This window comes from Geotrypetes seraphini, chromosome 3 (assembly GCF_902459505.1).
Source record: "Geotrypetes seraphini chromosome 3, aGeoSer1.1, whole genome shotgun sequence".
Taxonomy (NCBI): Eukaryota; Metazoa; Chordata; class Amphibia; order Gymnophiona; family Dermophiidae; genus Geotrypetes; species Geotrypetes seraphini.
The window spans coordinates 287718185-287743146 of NC_047086.1; the positions used below are offsets into that span (position 1 = coordinate 287718185).

The 24962-nt window shown below is 44.3% G+C and overlaps 1 protein-coding gene across 1 annotated transcript in view; it reads left to right on the forward strand.

Annotated features, from left to right (window-relative positions):
- HNRNPU (heterogeneous nuclear ribonucleoprotein U) overlaps positions 1-24962 on the forward strand; it is a 145398-nt gene that overhangs the window by 96781 nt on the left and 23655 nt on the right. Inside the window, 1 exon segment of the mRNA XM_033936173.1 lies at positions 4430-4708. Coding sequence (XP_033792064.1) covers positions 4430-4708 — 279 coding nt within the window.

Sequence of the window (24962 nt, forward strand, 5' to 3'; positions counted from 1 at the left end):
AAAGTACTGCATGTGGGAAGCAGAAACCTGAGGTACAACTATACGATGGGAGGGATGTTATTGAATGAGAGTACTCAGGAAAGGGACTTAGGGGTAATGGTGGACATGACAATGAAGCCGACGGCACAGTGCGCAGCGGCCGCTAAGAGAGCGAATAGAATGCTAGGTATAATCAAGAAGGGTATTACAACCAGGACGAAAGAAGTTATCCTGCCGTTGTATCGGGCGATGGTGCGCCCGCATCTGGAATACTGCGTCCAATATTGGTCGCCGTACCTTAAGAAGGATATGGCGATACTCGAGAGGGTTCAGAGGAGAGCGACACGTCTGATAAAAGGGATGGAAAACTTTTCATATGCTGAGAGATTGGAGAAACTGGGTCTCTTTTCCCTGGAGAAGAGGAGACTTAGAGGGGATATGATAGAGACTTACAAGATCATGAAGGGCATAGAGAGAGTAGAGAGGGACAGATTCTTCAAACTTTCGAATAATAAAAGAACAAGAGGGCATCTGGAAAAGTTGAAAGGGGACAGATTCAAAACAAATGCTAGGAAGTTCTTCTTTACCCAACGTGTGGTGGACACCTGGAATGCGCTTCCAGAGAATGTAATAGGGCAGAATACGGTACTGGGATTTAAGAAAGGATTGGACGGTTTCCTGCTGGAAAAGAGGATAGAGGGGTATAAATAGAGGATTTCTGCACAGGTCCTGGACCTGTTGGGCCGCCGCGTGAGCGGACTGCTGGGCATGATGGACCTCAGGTCTGACCCAGCAGAGGCATTGCTTATGTTCTTATGTTCTTATGTTCTTATTGCTTCTTCTACTACTACGGTGGGGAATCTGATATAGAGTGTGTAAAGTTAGATTCCTCATTTTTACCAAACTACCTTACCTAGCAGAAGTCTGTGACTACCTCTGCTTCTCAAAGGTCTACACTGGGAATCTAACATGGGTGTAGAGTCTGAAAGTTAGATTCCCCCATATCTTTTTCACTACAGATTTTCAGCACACAGCTAACTGTCCATACTTTGGTCCGTTTACAGTGCTTTTGAGTCGATGTACAGAGCTGCTTTTATGTCTGTGACCATTAGATTTTTTTAAAAACACCCATTCCATTAATCCCATCATTGGTGTTTCTGGTGCCTTGGTCTGGATTCTCAAGTTGAGTCCTAGGAGTACATACTTCCTTCTACAGGACAACTTCTTAGGCGCACCTTTTATCATTCATCACTCACTGTGATTACTTCAGGATTCCATCATGGGGTATGGAGCCTATAAGGTGGCTCTTTTTCCTGTTGCTTTGCTACCTTTCTGTCATACTATGGCGATAACTAACAAGGGTGCAGAATCAAACATAAGTTGTCCCAAGTCAAAATGGTGCTTTGGCTAAATCAAACATAAGTTGTCACAAGTCAAAATGGCGCCATTTTGACTTGGAACAACTTATGTTTGATTCTTCCCTTATTACTAAGGAAGGGGAGCTATTCCCTGAAACGGAGTTCTGTTGAGCAAGGACTTCTTTAAAGTTGAAGAGCTTCAACTATTGACTTTATGCACAGCTAAGTACAAACTGTTGTGCTTTCTTACGAACTTTCTTGAAGCAGTGGATGTTAGGGGAGTTTATAAGAACTTTTTTATTCTATTCTTACATGTTTGATCTCGGCGTATGTTTTGCTAAAAACTATTATTGGACATTGGGAGTGGCTATGGTGCTAATATCTAAACAATTTAAGATTTAGAACTGAGAAACAAGAAAAAAGAATAAACGCAATCAGAACACTTTTTCACTGGATTTTATATAGTTGTTTAAGGTCCGAGGATGTTTCACGCTTGAGTACCATGTTGGGTAACATTTGCTCACAACTCTTATTACAGGCTTGTCCTGATTATAGAGGAGTGAATACTGAAGACTTTTACAACTTAATAATTAATTAAATTTGCATTAGCAGTTCAGTGTTTTGAATCTGTGTCATTTGGCACGCTTGCACTTCCCAGTTACAATAAATTACTATAGGATATTTTTTTTTCGTTTTTGTTTATCTAGATTCTTCTTCTTTTGTAGGTTATACTATTGAAATCTAGTACAACTTTGGCCAGTAAAGGGGCTTCTGTATGTGTTTCTGGTGTAGCTGATTCTAGGCCAGGTCCTTCGCAGGATAGTGGCCTATTGAGGTTTGGCAATCTTGTGGCCTTGGATTGGCCGCGTTGTCTTTGGTATGCAGATCTAGTTCAGTTGCTGTGGGACAGCTGTATGACTACTGCTGCACCAGGCTCTTCTGTTCCAGGGGCCCATAGTCCTAGAACATCCGGAATGCTTTTGGCCTTATGGCATGGCTATTGAGCGTACAGTCTTAGCATGGGCAGGATATTCAGGTATGGTTATGACTCTTTTACAATTGAGGAAGCCAGCGACTGAAGCAGCCTATGCAAAAGTGTGGAAACTTTCAGCACTGGTGTAAGGAGAAACAGGCCTCTTCTGGGCTCCAATTTCTGAGGTCCTGCCCTTTCTGCGATTAGATCTCTCAAAGTTCAAATAGCCTTTCTTTCATGTTACAGAGCTCAACTGGTCAGAAAGTAATTTGTCTCTCCTTCAGATGTTTTCAGGTTACTGAAGGGAGCTCTCGGGCTCCACTCAGTATAGCAGGCAGTCCCTACATGGAATCCCAAACATTGTGTTGTGGGACCTCGCTAAAGCCAAGACAAAGAAGAAAACTTCAGACCTATGTACAAGATGCAGGCAACGTTTATTTCAATAAACAATTTGTTATGTCAAATAGACCACCTTTTAACAGGTAAAGGGACCCGACATGGTCCATGTTTCGATCAACACGTCTTCATCAGGAGTCCCTAAGGTGGTTAAAGAGAGAGATACAACAATTTTGCCTGATCTATGGGCTGCGGGTCCCTTTACCTTTTAAAAAGTGATATATTTGACGCAACAAAATGTTTATTGAAATAAACATTGCCTGCATCTTGTACAGAGGTCTGAAGTTTTCTTCTTTGTCTTGGATTCATTGTGCCTTCACTTCAGACTTGTTGGAATTTGTTTCTTTGTCCGATATGTGTTCCTCCCTCACTAAAACACCATATGAGCCTCTGTGGCATCTCTCATGGATCTGTGAAGATAGTCTTCTTGTCACGATATCATCGAGAAGAGTGATGCAATTGCAGGCGTTCTCTTGCAGAAAAGCCTTTCCTTAGTTTTACAGAATCTGCGGGTATTTCTGCACATTATGCTTTCCTTTCTGCTGAAGATGGTTTTGGCATTTCATGTCGACCAGTAAGTGCAGCTTCCTGTTTTTCAGCTCACAGTCAAGAAAAAAACAGAACAAAATATCAAAGTACTGGATGTCAGGAGAGTCCTTATTCATTATCTTGAGGTGACAAATGAGTTCTGCCAGTCGGATAACCTATTTGTCTTGTCCAGTGCTAGCCTTTGGGAAGACCAGCCTCTAAATTGTCTATTTCTTGATGGATTAAGATGGCAATTTCCTTGGCGTACATTGGCTGTGGCAAACAGTCGCCAATTGCAGTGAAAGCTCACTCTACCAGAAGTGTGGATTACTCCTGGGCAGAGTCCAGGGCAGTGCTGCCCGTTGAAATTTATAAGGCAGCCATATGGTCTATTTATTCTCCATGACAAAATTTTCCAGAATGGATATGACGGCACAGGAGGATGGGGCTTTCAGGTTCTCTGGTACATCCCATCCGTAAGGAATCTTATGCTGTTTGCACAGGAAGTAAGAATTATGTTTTCACCTCAATAATCCTCTTTCCTGTAGAATGGCATACGATTCTTTACACCCTGCCCTGTCAGATGTCTGTTATGCCTGCATTGGCTAACAAATTGGGAAGTGTCTTCAGCAACTTAGCTTGAGGCAGCCAAGGAAAAGAATCTGAACCTTTTGAATGGCAGCATATTGGTGCCAAAATCGATATCAGAACATTTTATTATGCTCAGAGCTGTACAAGTGTTAGTGCTGGTTGCACGCAGGTAGGTGGTTTCTTTCTCTACCGTTAATTGTTGCCTTGTTGGGTACTTGTTCGTTGACTCTTATTTACTATTATAGAGAAGATCATACTCATTTGGAGCAGGGAGACCCTGAGATGCCCCCCCCCCCTTGTTTTTATTTCATAGGGTTATTACTCGCTTTGGTATGGACTGAGGAGAAGGGGTGCTTAACCCATCCACAAACAATCATATGCTGTTCTGCAGAAAAGAAGATTAAGGTAAGAGCATAATCCTTCCTTATCCCTCTGCTTTCTATTAAGGGTTTACTTGGATTGTGATTACTATATTCAAAATTTGGTTAACATTGAATCTCTAGTTTCCATATCTAGCATCTGATGCCAGTGCCCTTGTCAGTAAGGGAAACTTTTGCCTGTCTTTGATTTCTGGTTTCTATTTCTCTTGCTCCCTAATACACAGGGAACTTCACGCTGCCTGATGCAGGGGAATGCTTTGATGAAATCATTTATGTGGAGCTACAGAAGGAAGAGGCCCAAAAGCTCTTGGAGCAGTACAAGGAGGAAAGCAAAAAGGCTCTTCCTCCAGAAAAGAAGCTGAACACTGGCTCTAAAAAAAATAATAAAAAAAGCAGCAAAAATCAGTTCAATAGAGGAGGTGGTGGCGGCGGCAGCACTAGTGGGCACAGAGGTCGTGGCGGTGGAGGATATAGCATGCGTGGAGGCAACTTCCGAGGTGGAGGTAAGCTGGTTATAGTGCCTTCAATACTGTACACACCCCTCCATATTCGCGGGGGTTAGGGGCAGAGCCAGCCCGCGAATACCAAAAAATCACGAATAACTTTAGGGCCAAGACTGACCCAACCTCGCCTCCCGGATCTCTCCACTGTACTTACTTTTTAAAGTCTGGTGGTCTAGCGGTTAAGTAGGGCAGGAGTGATCTTCCTATGCTTCTGCTTGTGCAGAGCCAGGAACAAAAATGGCTGTAGCGAGTTCCCGCAACCATGGGAACTTGCGGCAACCATTTTTGTTCCCGGCTGTGCACGGGGCAGGACTGTAGGAAGATTGCTTCAGCCCTGCTTCACCGCTAGACCACCATGTTTTAAAAAGTAAGTGGAGAGGTCTAGGAGGCAGGGGTGGGTCACCCAGATGAAAACCACGAATAAACGAAGTTACGAATTCCAAACCCACAAATATGGAAGGAGATGTGTACTCTAGAAATATTAATACTAGCAAAGCATATGGGGGTTGTTCATTAGTAATTTAAAATCAGCTACATCTGGGATCAAGTAAATTGTTTATTGGAAAACCATGTAGCCTTATCTTATGATACTGTGCTTTTCGGTATGTCTATGAGAAAAGAGTCGGATATCAATGTGTAATAACAAACTTTTATTGATTTTGACTGGAGTTGCCATCCAACATATTACTAATAACTGGAAAGATCATAGTAGGCTCAATTTTAAGTTTTGGTGGAATTCAGTATGTCACATATATAGAATGGAAAGATCAATAGCGGTACAGAATGGAAATTATAAAAATTTTATTAAAATTTGGGAGCCATTAACGTCCTTTTGTCATGATTGATGCCATTTTTCTAATATTTTTCTATTAATTATGTAAGATTTAGGGTTGGGTGGGGGGTGGGTTTCCATTATATGAAAATAAAATAAGTAGAGGGATTCGAGGGTGGGAGGGGGAGGGTTATATTTATAATTATAAGATATAAGAAAGGATTGGATAAATTCCTACTGGAAATGGGGATAGAGGGGTATAGATAGAAGATTACTACACAGGTCCGGGACCTGTTGGGCCACCGCGTGAGCGGACTGCTGGGCATGATGGACCTCGGGTCTGACCCAGCAGAGGCATTTCTTATGTTCTTAATGATAAGATACACAAGTGCTTAGATTTATGTTTATTTATTATAAATTTTTGTACACTTGATGAAAGTTTTAAAATGAATAAAGAATTTATATGAAAAAATAAAATAAAATCAGCTACATCTACCCTCATTTCCACCTCCTTGCTCTGGCTTATTTGTAATTCTTAAGTAGATACACATGGTTTAAAAAAAAAAATGTTCTAGTCACTGAATTTTTGTTAAAATGGGAGTATGATCCTTATTAATCTATAGCAGTGGTTCCCAACCATGTCCTGGAGAACTACCAGGCGAATCGGGGTTTCAGGCTAGCCCTAATGAATATTCATGAGAGAGATTTGCATATAATGGAAGTGAGAGTTTCAGGCTAGCCCTAATGAATATTCATGAGAGAGATTTGCATATAATGGAAGTGAGAGGCATGCAAATCTGCTCCATGCATATTCATTAGGGTTATCCTGAAAACCCGATTGGCCTGGTGGTCATCCAGGACAGGGTTGGGAACCACTGATCTATAGTATAATTGTACTATAGATCATGTACCTTAAGGTAGTAGAAAGGTGTACTATAGATCATGTACCTTATGTACTATAGATCATGTACCTTAAGGTAGTAGAAAGGTGCCTTTAAAAAATATTTCCCCAATGATAGGCCGCCCCATTGTATAGGCCACAGAAAATGCTGAGTTAAGTTTTAAAACTGTTAGTTGATCTGCCCCATGTTACTAGCCGTGGCTTATCTAACAGTTACTAGTCGAATTGAGGCGGGCCGCTGCGTATCTAGAGTAGCTGAACTTTTTAAAAATCATTTCCCCCTCCCCCTCGGTACCTTTTTAAATCCCCTTTAAATACCTCGTTGGATGGCTGGGTGAGCGGCGGAGGGGCCACAGGTGGAGTTCCCCCCCTCCCCCCCCCACCGGCAAGCCCCCCTGAAAGGATTGCATGTGCTGAGAGAAACGGCTCCTGGAAAAAACAGTGGAAGGAAAGGAAGCCACCCCTCAACCAGATTGGTAACAGTGAAAATCACGCAAACACCCCTGAGCTACACCCCCACACATAAACAACGGAGGGTGAGCACAGTCCTTAGGAAGTCAGGATACCTTAGAGTTAGTCAAGGACTGAACAAACATCCAGATCCTCAAACAAGAAAGACCCCTGAAGGAAATTTCATAAGCTTAGCCTTAGACGCTGCGTCTGCTGACCAACCCCAGGGTACGGCGAGAGCCATGGACTTGACCAAAGCCCGCAGCAGATCATACATGGCATCCAAGAGATAAAAAGTGCCCAGCTCAATCTTATCAACCTCCTGATCCACCAAAAGACCAGTCATCAGACTCCCGGTTATGCACACGCTTGGGCCACCGAAAGTAAGTCCGAGCCACCAGACCACCACACTACGCCACCTGGACTGTCAAGGCAGCCACATCAAAACTCTGCTCTATCCTATGATCCTCAGAGTCCCATAAGGCCGAGACCCCTCAATCGGCACCATATGCAGACACACGATGGCCGAGACCACCACATCTACCACAGGAGACTTCAAGGTACCCTAATCCCCCTCTGGGATGGGATACAGGTGAGTCATGGACCGCGCAAGACGAAAAGACATTACACGAGCACTATATCCCAACACATAGGAAAGATACAGGAGGCTGAGCGGAAACCCCGAAGCAGGGGATCCACTACATGCAGAGGCTTCTTTGTGTCCTCCTTGAAATGCAAAACCAACGAAACCTGGAGAATAAGTTCCTGTAGCTCTTCCCGCTGTAAAATGTGCACTACCAATGCATTCTCGCCAGCTGGCGGCTCCGCAAAATGCCCACCATCCATCCCCAAGAGGATCTTGGGGGTTCCACCAAGGGATCCAAGTCCTTATCAGGTGTAAACTCATTTCCAAACAAAAAAATCATCATCCCACGAGACCCTCGGCTGCTGGGACGAAGATGGGAGGGGAGAAAATTGGGTCAGAACCGGCGCTGAGGGGGACTGAATACAGAACCAAAAAGCTCCCTCCCCTACAAACAAAAAACCCCGAGACCCCCAGGTAGGAAACAGGACCCCCGGTCGCCAGAAGGTAAGCCTTGCATAAAGCCAAAACAAAATTGGGGGGGAACCCCCCCCACCCGGTGGCACAGGACTCACTGTCAGCAGGAAACCCAGCAGAAGCCTGCCCCTGACTCTCCAATACAGGGGGAAGGTTACCTGAGGCTGCAGACAAGATGGAGGAGCATCCTGCTAAAACTGGTGCAAAACCTGCTGAAAAAAACCTCCCCCAAGGCCTGCATTGGCAAAGAGGCCTGAACCACCCCAACCACTAAAGCAGGCAAGCCGGCAGCAGTGGTAAGGGAGTCCCCAGTACTATCGACGGTTAGGGAAACATTATTTCCCTGACTGTCAGCGGCTGGGGAAATCCCTATGTGGGCTGTAAGGGAAGCCCGGGCTTCCCTCCTGCCTGCTGCTGAAGAGTGGTGCACGTGCAAAAAGGAACCTTGCTCGCCAGTACCCAAAGCCGGCGAGGATTCCCCTTTCTGGCAGCCAGCACATCTCATGCACATACGCTGGCTGCGTTGACCTTGCGCCGGGAACACAATGAGCACTTTTACCCTTTAAAAGTGCTCATTGCAAAAACTGCTACTCAGAAAAAAAACAAAGTTCTGGTTAGCAATTAAATTTAATTAAACTCAACTGAAGGCTTCCCTTCAGACCGGCACTGCCTCAGGACATTTCTCCCCCCCCCCCCCCCCCCCCTCACATACACACACACACACTGGCTCTCAAAGCTATATGCCTTGCAGATATTGGTGAAAAAGCTTACAGCTGAGGCACCACCACAGAAAAAAATTAGGGGAGGTGGGGGGACGGGACTAGACACGTTAAGTGTGGCACCCCCGAGGTTAAATGGACCCCCTGAAAAGGTCCCCCAAGCTCAATCCGACGCCAGAAGCGGGGACAAGGCTGCAAATTTAAACCAAATCCAACAGCCCTACACTCAACCAGGGAAATCTGCACAGGCTTACCACCTCCACCTGCTGGAGACTGAGAGCAGAATGATTGTACTTAGGACTGCACATCCCACTTGTACTACGGCCAAAAAGTTCGTGTCTCAGTCTCCACCTGCTGGTCATGGTGAGCTGTTACCCATCAGTAGCTGTGCCAGTCTAGAGGGATGATTAAGAACACAGATTGCTTTGCCTGGAGCTTTTCCTGACAGCCCCAATGCATATGAGGATAGTGTCTCCCATGCTCAACTCTTAATGTCTGCAAATCCTGCTTTCACCCACTGCTTCTGGTGAGAACATGAAGCTTGCACTGACCAAACCCCCACTTCTATGGCTCTACCATCTTACCTTGTAGCAATGGTTTTGATTTCTGCTGCTTTGTTTTTCCTTAACTTTATTACTGCTGAAAGCAAACACTGTTGTGCCTTCTCTTTGGCCTTCCTCTTTTTACTTTTTACTCAAGCAGGAAAAAGAAAGGGAGAAGGACTGAAACTTCTTCAAGTGTCATTCTTTGGAACACAGGGTACTCTGCCAGACAAGGCCACAAGGGAAACACCCCCTCCCTGCTGTTTTGTTCTGCTGAATTAGGCAGACATGGTTCTGTATCTGAATCGCAACCAAATCTTCCATCACACTACCACTGCGTATCCATCATCTACTGAAGATAGTCACTGGAAATCCGCAGGCTGTATAGCACCCTAAATAGAAAGAAATTAGGTTCTTACCTTACTAATATTTTTTTCAGTAGATAGGTGTATCATTCTGGACAAGCGGGTTATCTCTCCCAGGCCATGACCCTCTGCAGAAGGAATCCATTCCAGCCCAATGACTCCTTTCGGGCTGTTCCCCTGGTGCTGGTAGGTACCCGGTTGTGGGAGTTTTATCAGGGGTGGGCCGTGATCACGACGGATCAGTGGGTCTTAGAGGTGATTCGGAGATGGATATGTTCTGGAGTTTGCCCAACCCTTGCCAGATCGTTTCCTGTCTTGTCAGACAGCCCGGAAGAAGCGGGTTTTTCATCAGACCCTGCAGCGGTTGCTCAACCTCAAAGTGGTAGTCCTAGTGCCTTCTCTGGAGTTTCGCACCGGCAGGTATTCCATTTATTTTGTGGTGCTCAAGAAAGAGAAGTCTTTCCGGCCCATTTTGTATCTGAAAGGGGTTAACAAGGTATTCTGGGTTCCGTCTTTCCACATGGAGACCCTGAGATTGGTCAATGTGGCAGTCCAGCCAGGGGAATGCCTAACTTCTCTCGATCTGACGGAGGCCTACCTGCATGTTCTCATTCAGGCCTCCCATCAGCGCTTCCTTCGCTTTGCGATTTTGGGAAAGCACTATCAGTTTTGTGTGCTTACTTTTGGTCTGGCCACGGCTCTGTGGATGTTCACCAGAATTATTGTGGTTGTGGCGGCGGCCTTACGCAAGGAGGGCATTCTAGTTCATACCTATCTGGACAACTGATTGATTAAAGCAGTCTTCCGAAGAGCTCCAGCGTTACGGCTCGGTTTGTGGAGTCCCTACAATCGCTGGGATGGATGGTCAACTTGTCCAAGAGCCAGTGCCTGGAGTACCTTGGGGTTCTCTTTGACACCAGCCTGGCTAGGGTCTTACTTCCAGAGGCCCAGTTGTGGAAGTTGCAGTTGCATATTCACTTCCTGATGAATTGTCAGTGTCCTTGGGCGCAAGATTTTCTACAAATCTTGGGGTTGATGGCGACCTCCCTGGACATGGTCCGATGGGCTTGGGCTCACATGTGGCCGCTTCAGTATGCTCTTCTGCAGCGATGGTTGCCTCAGTTGCACAATCTGAACTCTCCCATTCCTCTTTGTGGGTTAGTTTGTCACAGCCTCTGCTGGTGGCTTCAGTCTTCCAATCTGGTGCAGGGAGTGTGTCTGGATCAACCTCAGTGGACAGTGCTTCTCACGGACGCCAGTCTCCTCACTTGGCTCAGGGCAGCTGGTCTCCGGAGGCAGGCATCTTGGTTGATCAATGTACTGGAGTCCAACCGGTTGGCATTGCTAGTGTGCCAGACATTGCTGAAGGGCAAGTCAGTTCAGTTTCTCTCGGACAATGCCACAGTGGTGGCTTACGTCAAACGTCAAGGGGGAACTAGGAGTCATCTGTTAGCGGAGGAGGCTGCTCTGCTCATGGCTTGGGCAGAGGCTCATCTTCTGGACATCTTGGCTTCCCACATAGCGAAAGTGGAGAATTTCCAGGCGGACTTCCTCAGTCATCACCTGTTGGATCCCAGCAGATGGTGTCTAGGTCCAGCAGCCTTCAAGTTGATCAGGCTTGGGGCCGGCGGGTCATGGACCTGATGGCCACGAATGTCAATGCCAAAGCGCCATGGTTCTTCAGTTAGCACAGAGATCTTCAGGCTGAGGGGATGGACGCTCTGGTGCAGCTTTGACCGATGGGCGGCCTCCTGTACTTTTCATAATAATGTTTGCATGCTGGACAGATTCTTTCGCTGATCTTGTGCAGTAAATTGTCCGCAGACATAACAGAAATTATCAGGATGGTTAACACAACCTCTTCAGTTCATAATAATTATATTATCTTATACGAAAACAAACAAAATATAACAATTCACAGGTAGAAAAAGCAGCACAATCACTTCTTAGTATAAACTTTCAAATTGCTGGTAACAGTACTCCTCCAAAATTCGCGGTTGTTCCATTCCAAGACCACCCATGAATTTTGAAAATCCGCAAATATAGGATGTGGTGCTAAAATGGCTGAATATTCCCTCCAAATCAAATTTAAATAGAGTAGAATGTGTTTTCAAAACAAAATGTGTTTCAGGACACCCATCTCCCCTCAGATTTTCTCCGAATTTGTCCTTTTACACAGCCTACTGTTCAAAACAGGGATGGCCCCACCTCTTCCTCTCCTAAGAACCCTAACACATCCCCAAGGATCTATACCCAAATGATCCTTATTGCTATATCCAAGACAACTATAGTGTGAGAGCAGGTTGATATTTGGCATACACACTTAGCTAAGACCCTAGAGAAAATGGCACCTATAGAAACATGATGGCAGATAAAGGTCAAATGGCCCATCTAATCTGCCCATCTGCAGTAACTATTATCTCTCTCTCTTCGAGAGATCCCACATGCCTATCCCAGGGCCTTTTGAATTCAGACACAGTCTGTCTCCACTACCTCTTCTGGGAGACTGTTGCATGCATCTACCACCCTTTCTGTAAAAAAGTATTTCCTCAGACTACTCCGGAGCCTATCACCTCTTAACTTCATCCTATGCCCTCTCAATGCAGTTTCCTTTCAAATTAAAGAGACTTGACTCATGCACATTTACATTAAGCAGTGTCTATCATATATCCCCTTTCCTTTCTGTCCCCATACGCCTTATGATGAAGACCACATACCATTATAGTAGCCTTCCTCTTAATAACTCACTCACGCTTGCCTTGGTTCTTTCCAGAACTTCAGACCCTATGCGTGAAGGATGGAAATGGAGAGAGAGAGGCATAAATCTTGCCTAGATGAGGACAGGCTAAATTGAGGAAATGCATGATAAATGCACTGCCAAGCCTTAGCAACCAGAAAACAAAGCTTCTCTGTCTTGAACAGGCTGCCAGTTCAACCAAGTATCTGTTCATCATTTTAAATTACTTACTGTAACCTCCACCATGGTCTGTATGTTCTGCATGGCTCACGAGCATGTTGAGAATACCCTACAGTCCAGAATGACACATCTATTGCACTAGAAATAGAATTAGATTCTGGCCAATAATTTTCAAACTTGTCCCAGTCAGAGCCAGCCCCTCTGAACTAGCCTGTCCATTCAAAATTCAACTGCAATGATTTTCTTGCCACTAAAACTAAGTCTGCACCAGGATTTACAGGCAACTTCATCTAGTTTCCTCTTATCAATCAGGAGCACACAAACTTGCCTTATTACACAAACATATGGGACTCCCTTAAACCAAAAACAGAGGGCCTGAGAGATCACAGAGGCCAGCTGAAGCCAGAATTCTGAGAGGCCTTCAGCCATCCATCTACTGTCTTGACTCCTGTCCATTAAAGATTGTTTAGCTAGCAAGTGAGGGCCTTAAAAGGCCACAAAAATTGTGAACACCTTTTTCTAATGTCAGGTATCAACACCATTTTGTAAAAAGGTGATAGGACATGCTCTGACTGGGACAAGCTTGAAAATTATTGGCCAGGATCTAAAGGTAGCCCTCCAACTCCACTTTCATCAGTAGGTATCTACCTGACTTGACCCTAATGACCTCCTGCACCTTAGGTTGGAGCGATCGTTCAAAAAAGATCCCACTCCATTTGTTTTATTACCCTTCTTGTTAGAGGCTAAATTCACATAAGGGTATTTAAGAACATAGTGTTCATGGCCTTGAGCCTCCTGCAGGGCAGTAACTTTGAGTTGTAGTATTCATTGCAAAGGATAATCCAAAGGGATAGTGCCAGTGGTACTAAAAATAAGACATTTGGTGACTGGTTTGAATTCCCGCTGCTTACATAAAGTAATGGCAGACACGTCTGTGAAAATCTCCATCTTAGCCCCATCCCACTGAATGGAACCGACTTTCCTCGCCACTGCCAAGATGCTCTCTGATGGGGAAAAGCAGAAAGCAGGCGATTAGGTCTCTTGACCTCCACGGGGTTTCATGTGGTAGTCCGAATCCGAATTTGCTAAGCTCAGAGACTGCTCACATATTGCCTGCATTAGCTCTGCTGGCAAGAGGCCATCTTGCGATTCCGGAGGCCCCCACACCTGCAAGTTGTTGCGGCATGCCCAGTTTTCACCGTCCTCTAGCTTTGCTAGGAGATCATCATGCTTGGTCTCCAATCATTTGCACCTTTTCTGCAGCTCAGTTAAGTCCCCGATATGGTCATTCACTTTTTCTTCAAAGTTGTTCAGCCATTTGCCCATATCCTCCACTGTTTTGCGCACACCATCAAAATCAGCATGCAGATCATGATGCATCGTTTGCATTGCAGATTTTGGTTCATTAATCCATTCACGAAGCTCCATACGCGAGGCCAGTCTTGACACCCCCTCCCATCAATAGGGTCTGCATTTTCCACCACTTTTCGCATCTCCTGCTGATTGGCGCAGGGACACATTTTCCACCTGGGGTGCTTGGAAGGCAAAATGCTTTCAAATCCGGCCATAGTTTTTTGCTGGTCATCCCTTTGGTATAACTAACCTCTAGCGTATCTTTTGTGCCTACTTTATGTGGGGCAATATCGCACATTATCAATTAGTCAGGGTGGCTGGGAGCTCGGGATTCAGGCTGCCATCCTGCTGATGACGTCACCGGAAGTCATCAATATCCTAATTTGACGCATACTAGACCCCTTGTTAGCCAATATACATAGTATACAGTTTACAAGATAAATTTGACAAAGCTACAGTGCAAGATTTATCAATATAAGTTTTTATCCTAATGTGACACATACTAGGGATCTAATACCAATCTAATATAATAAAATGGTAAGCCGCGCATGCGCACTAAAAAAAAACGTGTTCCCTGAGCTGTCGCGAAAAAAACAATTGCGCATGCGCGGCCCCGGCGGCGGCTTTCAAATAAAAAAAAAATTTCCATAGCTGCGGCGGCCTTTCTCACCCCCGGCTCCTCTCTCGAACTGGACGGTCCCCGCATCTGCCTACCCTTCCCCCCCAACACAGCGCATTTCCCCCCCCAACGAATTAATAAATCGAGCCGGGCCGCCCTCCGCAACAGACCAGAGGAGTTCTTTGCCGCTCACCCCCCTTCCCTTGCCGCTGACCCGAATACCTACCCGGCGATTCAAGCAGCCTGTGCAGCAGTCTTCACACGCTGCTTCAGGCCCTTCTACTGCCCTGATTTGCTCTGCCACGTCTCTGATGGTGTCATCAGAGACGCGACAGAGCAAATAAGCGCAGTAGAAGGACCCGAAGCAGCGTGTGAAGACTGCTGCACAGGCTTCTTGAATCGCCGACTTACAAGGGAAAGGAAGGGGGGGGGCGCAAGGACTCTATCCGAGTAATTAAAAAACTCTGCACAGGGGGAGCAGGAAGAGATGATGATGGACGGGGGGGAAAAGGAAGGGAGGCCTATTGTTGGACAGGGGGAGCAGGAAGAGGTGCAGATGGACAGGGGGGGAAATTAAGGGAGACCTGCTGATGGACAGGGGGGGAAATGAAGGGAGGCCTATTGCTGGACAGGGGGAGCAGGAAGAGGTGCTGATGGACAGGGGGAAAAAATTAAGGGAGGCCTACTGCTGGACAGGGGGAGCAGGAAGAGATGCTGATGGACAGGGGGAAAAAAATAAAGGGAGGCCTACTGCTGGACAGGGGGAGCAGGAAGAGATGCTGATGGACGGGGGGGGGAAATGAAGGGAGGCCTACTGCTGGACAGAGGGAGCAGGAAGAGGTGATGATGGACAGGGGGAAAAAGGAAGGGATGCCTATTGTTGGACAGGGGGAGAAGGAAGAGGTACTGATGGACAGGGGGGAGGTAAAACAAAGGGAGAAGGGCTGCTGCTGGATAAGGGGAGCAGTGAAGGGGTGGTCATGGACACAGGGGAGGTAAAAAGAAGGGAGAATGGACAGGAAAAAGTGGCTAAGGAGACAGAGAGAGAAAGAAATAAAGACAGACACACACACATATATTCTAGCCCGAGGGAGGAAAATGCTGCACAGGGAAGTAGGGAGGGGGGAAATGCTGATGCACAAGGAAATGGAGGGGGAGGGAATGCTGATATGGCTACTGTACAGGAAAGTGGACAAGGGGAGATAAATGCTGCATAGGGGGCAGAAAGAGAGACAAATAGAAAGAAAGACAAATAATAGGATGGAGGGAGACAGAAATAAAAGAAGAAAGACACAAGGGCAGGGAGTGAGACAGAAAGAAAGACAGACATACATATATTCTAGCACCCGTTAATGTAACGGGCTTAAAGACTAGTATATATAATATTTCTAGTGCAATAGGTGTGCCATTCTGGACTGTAGGGTATTCTCACCATGTTGTTCTCCGTGTATTTGGGAAACGCTTATTCACATTAAGTGTTTTCACAGTGTTCCCACTGTATTTGGTTTGACATTCTCAGACCAGTGTCCCTGAGGAAGGCGTCGGTTTACACACTGAAACTAGGATCTTTGTTGGGACCATCTATTTCAAATAAAGACTATGATTGGCTGAAAAGACGCCTCCCTTGCCTTTCTTTTGGTTTGTCACCATGCTCGTGAGCCATGCAGAAGGAATCCACTCCAACTTTTCAACTCCTCCCCCTTCACCAGAGGGCTCTGCTGACCCCTTCAGTTTTTCCTTCTGTATGAAAGCCAGAAGAAGTCTTTCTGATCTGCTGTTTATTTATTTTCACATTGTTTTTGGCAGCTTTCGGTGCTCAGAGCTCCCTAGATCAGGAGGAAAACTTTGCCTACATGGAGGAGAAGCAGATTAAGGTCTGCAGCTGTTAGTAAGCCAGCAGTAACCCGTGTGGAGCTCAGGGTTCAATCCCCTAGTAGCTTTGCTTACCTACTGGGTCGCAGGGCCCAGTAGATGTCAATCATCCGTGTAAGGTTCAGCTCTGCAGGGTGCTGGCTGCATTTCACGTTCCCATCCCCCCCTTTCATATATGCGAGTCCACGAGAGATGAAGATCAGTGAGAGACTTTGATTGGCAGCCTGGAGATTTCCGGTTTTTGGAGGACAGTTCCATTGAGGCAGTGGTTTCTTCTCCCAGATCCAGCTACTTTAGGAGCTTAGTCAGGCTGCAGCACATCCACAGCACAGGTCACAGTGGATAACACTGTTAAAGCCTATGAAAGAAATCGAGGGGGTGTTCTTAAAAAGCTAGTTTTAAAGGTTACTACTCTTTTCTTTAAGGTCCTCTACAATCCTTTTTTTCTGAGTTTTTCAACTAAGCTGGGAGTTTTTGGTGCCAAGATGTTGTTGGCCATCTTGGATTTCCTGATAATTTTTTTTTTCCAAAGTTCTCCAGAACCTTCAAAACTCCTCGTTTTGCCTAAAGACTTGCAGGGATGGAGTCTTCAGGCTCTTTTATCCCTAATTTATGTCTAATATGTGCTGAATGGATGCCAAAAGTGTGCCCTTGCACCATGTGCTGCGCAGCGTGTGAAGGAGTGGGAGCTTTGGGCTTAGCCTTCCCTCAGGTCTCTAGGGCTGCAGAGATATTGAAGGGCCTGTCTGCCAGGAGAAAAATCTCTTCCAGAGCCCTGGAACAGTGGCTTACCTAAGCATAGGAGGGTGGAAGCCACGGAGCCAAGAGACACAAGATGGAGACACCTAAAGGGAACACCATACTGCCTAATATTAGATTGGTGACTCCTGTTTTCCAAATCATTTATTTTTTTGCATCAAGGCATTAATAGCTATGTCATGTTTTGTGTCCCTCCAGATCGCCACTATGTCATCCTCTGTGGTTGCAATTCGTTCTGCTGCCAACACCTGACCAGCCATTGCTTGCTGTTCTGAATGGGTACCAAACTCTGTATGCTAGCCAGTTGGGCCTCCAGGCGGGCATTCTCCTCCTGAATAACCTCCAGCACATTTTCCAATGATTTGGCCGGTTCTTCAGGAAACTGTCACTGGAGGTGAGTTAGCAGCGATATCCAGAGAAGGAGTTTGTTCTGGAGAATCTACCCTTTCCTGCTGCGACAAGCATTGTAGCTTGGTGGTTTGTTTGGTAGGTCTTGCCGTTTTGTTTGGAAGATCAGCGAGCTTAAGTTTTTTTGGGCCTTGCCAAGGAGGCATACCCAGTAGCTATAAATATTACTGACTAAAGTGAAAAATGGGCAAAAATTCTCGGTGTGGAACTTAGAAAGCAATAAATTTGGGTTGAAACGTCGGGAGAGCTCCCCCAGTGTGTCATGTGACACCTCCCCGCCCTATACAAGATTTAACCATGATAGAGTACTGCTATGAACTCATCCAGAATTCCTACCCAAAGTTGCATCAGAATGTCACCTCAACCAGTCCATAGTTCTTTCTATTTTCTTTCCAAAACTACATTCCCATCCAGGTGAAGCAGCTCTTCACACCTTGGACTGCAAACTACATGGACCACACTTGCTTCCTAGAGGATCCTCCCAGCTGTGTAACACTGGACCCTAAGAAACTGGAGTTCCTGTTACCAAGGGAACCATCTCTACTTAGCTGGCAGACTTTATCTCCATATATATTCAGGCTGGGTTGACATTGCAGAGCCCTATAACAGCCCACAATGTCCAAGCTATTGTTACCTCTGTAGTTCATTAAGGCTTCACGTCTATTGAGGACATCTGCAAAGCAGCTGCTTAGTTCTTAATCCATACAGTCAACTCTCATTGCTGTTTTGAACAAAACTCCAGGAGAAACTGTCATTTTGAATAAATAGCTCCACAAAATCTTTTTTACTTCCTGAGCACCAACTTTCTCTCCAGTCCCATTTGGGTTTCACAGCATCATGTTGATATGTCCATTATCCTTGTCCAGAGTCATGATTCTGGCAGCTTGGGAGTTCCACATGTGAAAATATGCTTGCTTGTCCTTGGAGAAAGAAAGATACTTACCTGTAGCAAGTGTTCTCTGGGGACAGCAGGCACACAGTCCATTCTCATATTCGCGGTAGTATGGTTCTCAAAAATGTTCACAAACCGCAAAATCACAAATAATGTAAATTTGAGTCTATGGGAAAATAGAACTTAGGTTCCAGCAGTATGTATTGTGCCTCAAAAAGTGGAAAGTGAACAGTGGGTCCTATTGAGAAAATAGGGTTAGGTTCTTGTACGGGACAGCACTATAGGTACTTGTAATTCACTCTCTGGACACTTGAAGGCCATATCTGGAAGTGAACACCAGACGCAAAGTGAAAATGAAAGCACATCCGCGACTACGCAAGCACAGCAGCACAAATGAGGAATGTTGGTCACAATAGATGGTAACCATGGATACATACATTGGAAATGCTTGAATAATGTGAACAGACAGTGTATTTTTGCAACCTGCCCTAATTGGCATCTTAGTTTTGTTACTGAATTGTAAGTCCCAAAATTTGTCGTCAGGTGAGAAGACACTGGTACAGGCACTGACTTAAATTTAAAGTGACAGTGCACTTGGTAGAATCCGTATTGGGTTCCGTGGATGGACACCCACATGAGAATATATGCCTGCTGTCCTCGGAGAACACTTGCTGCAGGTAAGTATCTTTGCTTTTTTTCTTACAGGATGTTTTGGAGAATTCTTTCCAAAAAAAAAAAAATTGAAAAAGAATCCAAATAAAGGAAACAAGAAGCAACATAAGCATCAGTAAGTTGGATGCAAACTGTTGATAAATAGGGTAAAAGAACTACCGGTGGAATTCTGCACAAAAAAAATTCAAAATTCTGCACACAATTAGCAAATTCTGCAAGCTTACTCTGTTAAAATTTAAACAATATTTTTTGCTAACTATCCATATTTCATCTAAAACACTCAAAATACTTTTTTTCAACCTTTATCTGTATGTTTTATTTTTCTATAATGGTTGTTCCAGTTTCCTTCTTTCCTATCTGTCTTGTGACATAGTAATTAGAGCTAAAGTCTCAGTACCCTGAAATAGTGGGTTCAAACCCCACCCTGCTCCTTGATCATCCACTGTAGAGAGTGACACGGGGACTAATTTGTCCCTGCAGGAACTCAATTTCCCCGTCCCTACGAGTTTTGTCGCTGTCTCTGTCCCATTCCTGTAAGCTCTGCCTTAACCACATAAGCCTCGAACACTTTTGAGGCTTGTGCAGATGAGAACAAAGTTTGCAGGAATGGGGCACGGACAGGAAAGAGAACTCGACGGGAAAATGAGTTCCTGCGGGGAAGGGGAAAAATTTGTCCCCATGTCATTCTCTAATCGACTGCCCCAGGTTCATTAGGTAGATTGTGAGCCTACCAGGACAAATAAGGAAAATGCTTGAAGTACCTGTTGGCAAACCACTTTTGAGTGTGGCTGTAAAACTACAAAAAAGTGGTACACAAGTCTCAATCCCTTTCCCTAATTCTGGAAAGAGTGGATGTAAATTACTTATTTACTCTTTCCAAAAGTGCAAGGACTTGGGGGGTCATGCGATGAAGCTACTAAGTAGTAGATTTAAAACAAATCAGATAAAATATTTCTTCACTGTACATGTAATTCAATTCTGAAATTTTGTTGCCAGAGAATGTGGTGAAAGCAGGTAGCTTAGCAGGGTTTAAAAAAGGTTTGGATAATTTCCTAAAACAAGTCTATAGGTCATTAGAGATGGCTTGGGGAAATCTACTTATTCCTAGGATAAGCAGCATAAAATCTGTTTTACTTCTTGAGATCTTGCCAGGTACTTGTGACCTGGATTGGCCACTGTTGGAAACAGGATACTGGTCTTTGATGGACCTGTAGTCTGTCCCAGTATGACAACTCTTACTTCCTTATGTTTTCTATTCCCTCACTATGCCTGCCTCTGTCATATTGATACCGTGTTTCCCCGAAAATAAGGCACTGTCTTGTATTAATTTTGGGCCCAAAAAAGGCACTAGGTCTTTTTTTTTTAATATTTAAGTATTTTTATTGATTTCAATATTATATCAAGTAAACTTGTACAGAAAGCAAATTTAACCAAAGCATATTACAATCGTATAAATCCATACTTAACAATGTTAAGCAATACAAGAAAAACTATTATGGTAAAATTAGCTCAAGTCCTCATTAGATCCAAGAATTAATTGTGAGAACATAAAGAAACAATCAAAAAAGTAATGCTGTTCCTATAGATCGGTAAGGAAGTTACTATTCTCTTTTAGAGCTTAAACTTGAGTTTTCTCCTTGTCCAGATGGGACATTGCCAGAAAATATAGTCAAATGTTGGGGCTCAAAGAATTCATATTTAGTTGAGTGATAACGGACAATGCACTTACAAGGATGTCTCAAATAAAATGTAGCCCCCAATGAGATGATCCCCGGCTTCAAAAGAAGGAAGTCACGTCCTTGTAACATCAGGGAACATTTGAATTTTACAGCCAAGAAATTCCTTTTGTTTATTCTTAAGAAATAGTCTCAATAACCAAGATTTATCAAAAGAAAGCCAAAGTGGCTACTAATGTTGCAGGTGTTATCACTTCCTTATCTGACTTCTCCAGAATCTCTGTAATATTCATTACTTGTCCTTCAGTAGGCTCAGGTTGCTGTTGGTGCGGAATTTTGCTAGGGAGATAATAAACTTGATCAAATGGTGAAAGATTACCTTCCGGAACTTCCAAAATTTCTAATAAATATCTCCTGAGCATATATCTCTAGGTGTTACCATAGTTATTCTTGGAAAGTTTATCAATCTCAAATTATTACTACGTTCCTGATTTTCTAATAACTCTACTTTTCTTCTAAGATTCAAGTTGTCTTTAATTATAGCTTCCTGGAGTTGTTTTATTGAAACCATATCCTGCTGAGTCTTTTCAAGTAAACTATTAGAAGAAGTCATATCCAATTTTAATTTTTCTAATTCTTCTGAGTGGTGGATAAGTTTATTTTCAACCTGTTGGAAATTGGGACTAATTACCTTCCCAAAATTAAGGCACTAGGTCTTATTTTTGGGAAGGTCTTATTTTTTTCATGTCCTGTACAATGATTATCTTTCCCTTCTTCTCCCCCACTCCAATTCTTCCTGTTTTCCTTTCTCTTCCCCACATGTGCAGCATCTTTCCTTCCCTCTCACCCAACCCCTTGTGCAGAATCTTTCTATCTCTCTCCCCTCCCTCCCATCCCCCTGTGCAGCAGAACCCTTGCAGCTTCTATTCCTCCCATCCCCCCATGGAGCATTTTATAATCCTTCCCATCCCCCCGCCACACACCCCCTCTCCTTGCTGACCCTTTCATCTCTCCCACCCATCCAAACCCCAACCGCAAAACCGAAATACAGTACCTTATAACAAACCGCATCATCGGCAGCACAGGCCCCATCGTGGCTTTCTCACGCCCGGGCATTCCTCTGCTGTGTTGCTGATGATGTGAGAAAGCCACGATGGAGCCTGTGCTGCCGACAATGCGGTTTGTTATAAGGTACTGTATTTCGGTCTCGTGGTTGGGGTTCTGATGGGTTGGTGAGATGAAAGGGTCGCGGGTGGAGTGCTGCTGCCACCGGTGACTTGGGCTTATTTTTGTGGGTAGGGCTTATATTAAGACCTACCCTGAAAATCATGCTAGGGCTTATTTTCGGGGAAACACGGTAATTCCTTTTTAACTCTTTTTTTGCCTCTTTCTTACCCTTCTCCTCTCACTTTTCAGCTACCTATCAGATTTCCAACTTCTCTCCCATTCCCCATCTTATTCCTTCCTCAGCCATTCTCTTTCATCTTCAACGTATAGACATATGAAAAAATTAGGACACCCCATGAAATACTCAGTTCTTTCTTAAATGTTCACATATCAATGTCAAATCTTTTTTTTTTTTTTTAATTTATTTCTGGAAAAGAAAGTGATGTAATTGCAGTTAAACAATGAAACTTTTCCTTGATTTACTCATGAAATAAAAGATATCCACAAAAATATGTATTCTAACTGAGGAATAAATTAGGACACCCCCACATATCCTCCCAAATAAAGTAGCTTAAATACACAGGTATATCACATCAGGTGCACATGATTAGAATATCGTTACTCAGCATTTTGAAGGAGGTTTGCCCTACTTAAACCTCAGACATTTAGTTTGATGGGCTCATGACTGCTGTGATAAGAGTGAACACCATGGTGAGATCAAAAGAGCTGTCTGAGACCTTCAGAAAGAAGATTGTAGCAGCTTTTAAGTCTGGTAAGGGATTTAAAAAGATCGCGAAACAATTTGACATTAGCAAGTGTAGGACTTCCCAAACAACTGCCAACATTCCCAGCTCTGGCCGTACAAGAAAGTTAACCCCCCAGAGCAGACTACAAGATGCTAAAAGAAGTTTCCATAAACCCTAAAATGTCATCACGGGACCTACAGCAGGCTCTTGCTACTGTTGATGTGAAAGTGCATGCCTCTACAATCAGAAAGAGACTGCACAAATTTAACTTGCATGGGAGGTGTTCAAGGAGGAACCTTTGTTCTCTAAGAAAAACATCAAGGCCAGACTGAAGTTTACCAGAGAGAACGAAGAAAATTACCAGGACTTCGGGAATAGTGTTCTATGAACAGATGAGTCTAAAATTGAATTATTTGGACATCAGAAAAGAGGACATGTTTGGCATACACCAAATGCAACATTCCAGGAGAACAACCTCATACCAACTGTGAAGCATGGAGGTGGAAGTGTCTTGGTTTGGGGATGCTTTGCTGCAGCAGGACTTGGCCAGCTCACCATCATAGAATCCACCATAAGTTCTACAATGTATCAGAGGGTACTTGAATAAGAAAATTAAAGCTGAAGCAGAAATGGACCCTGCAACACAATGACCCAAAACATACCTGCAGTAGCCGAGTCAAAGCCCTGATTTAATCCCATTGAGATGCTGTGGGGTGATTTGAAATGGGCTATACACGCAAGAAGCCCCTCAAACATCTCACAACTGAAAGAATTCTGCATTGAGGAGTCTGCCAAACTTCCCTCAGACCGATGTCGAAGACTGGTAGATGGCTACAGGAAGCGTCTCACTGCAGTTATTTCAGCCAAAGGGGGTAACATAAGAACATAAGAATTTGCCTCCACTGGGTCAGACCAGAGGTCCATCGCGCCCAGCAGTCCGCACCCGCGGCGGCCCATCAGGTCCATGACCTTTCATGTTATCTTGATTTAGCCCTAGCCCCCTTGTTTTCATCTATACTCTTTCCATACTCTTATCTTCCCTTTATCTGTATCCCTCAATCCCCCTATCCTTCAGGAATCCATCCAATCCCTCTTTGAATCTCTGTAGTGTACTCTGCCTGACCACTTCCTCCGGGAGCGTTTTCCATGTGTCCACAACCCTCTGTGTGAAGAAGAACCTCCTGGCATTTGTTCTAAACTTCTCCCCTTCCAGTTTCTCCCCTTCCAGTTTCACTAGCTATTAGGGTGTAGGGTGTCCAAATTTATTCCTCAGTTAGAATACACATTTTTTGTGGATATCTTTTGTTTCATAAATAAATCAAGGAAAATTTTTGTTGTTTACCTGCAACTATATCACTTTCTTTTCCAGAGATAAATAAAAGATTTGACATCAATATGTGAACATTTCTTAAGAAAGAACTGAATATTTCATGGGGTATCCTAATTTTTTCACATGACTGTACTTTGTGACCATATTTCTACCCTCTCTAATAACTTGTCCTCTCATCTGTTTCTTTGCCACCCCCTTCTGTCCTCTCCCTCAGTTCTACCATTCTCAACATATTTCTTTCTCCACCCTTATAGTCCAACATCTGCTTCCTCTTCCTTACCTCCCCACCCTTCCCAGGTAGCCTTACATTGTCGGGCATCTCTCTACTCCCTTCTGCTCCTGGATTCAATATCTCCCTCTTTTTCCCCCTCCTGTGTATGCCTCCCTCCCTTTCATTCATTCCAATGTGCAACATCTCTCTCCCTCCCTCCCTTGCGCCCTGGGTCTAATATCTCTCTTCTCCCTTCCCCATGTAGCATTCTCTCTCTTTCACAGCCATAACCAACATTTGTTTCTTTCCCACTGTCCACCATCTCTCCCTCTCCCTTGCCTTCTGCCCTGGATCAAACATTTCTCTCCCATCTTCTCCATGCATCTCTTCCTCCCCTTCACGTCATATGCAAGATTGCTCCCTTTCTTACCCCTCTCAACTTCTTTGTTGCATCTCTCCTCCATCCCATGTTGAACACTTCTTTCCCATGTGCAAAAAGTGACGACGACAAAAATACTGGGAGTATTATTGGACCAAGAATTATCTTTCCATGATCAGATTAGATCTGTAGTTAAAAACTGTTTTTATAAACTACGTCTCATTAGATCCTTATCCAAAGTCTTAGAACCAAAAGCTCTTAATGTTCTAACTCATTCTTTGGCTATTTCCAGGCTGGACTACTGCAATACATTGTACCACGGCATAACTCAGAAAGAAATAAGAAGGTTACAAATTATACAAAATACAGCAATAAAAATTATTGCAAACTCCAAAAAATACTATCATGTCACTCCTCTTCTACGAAAAGCACACTGGCTACCAA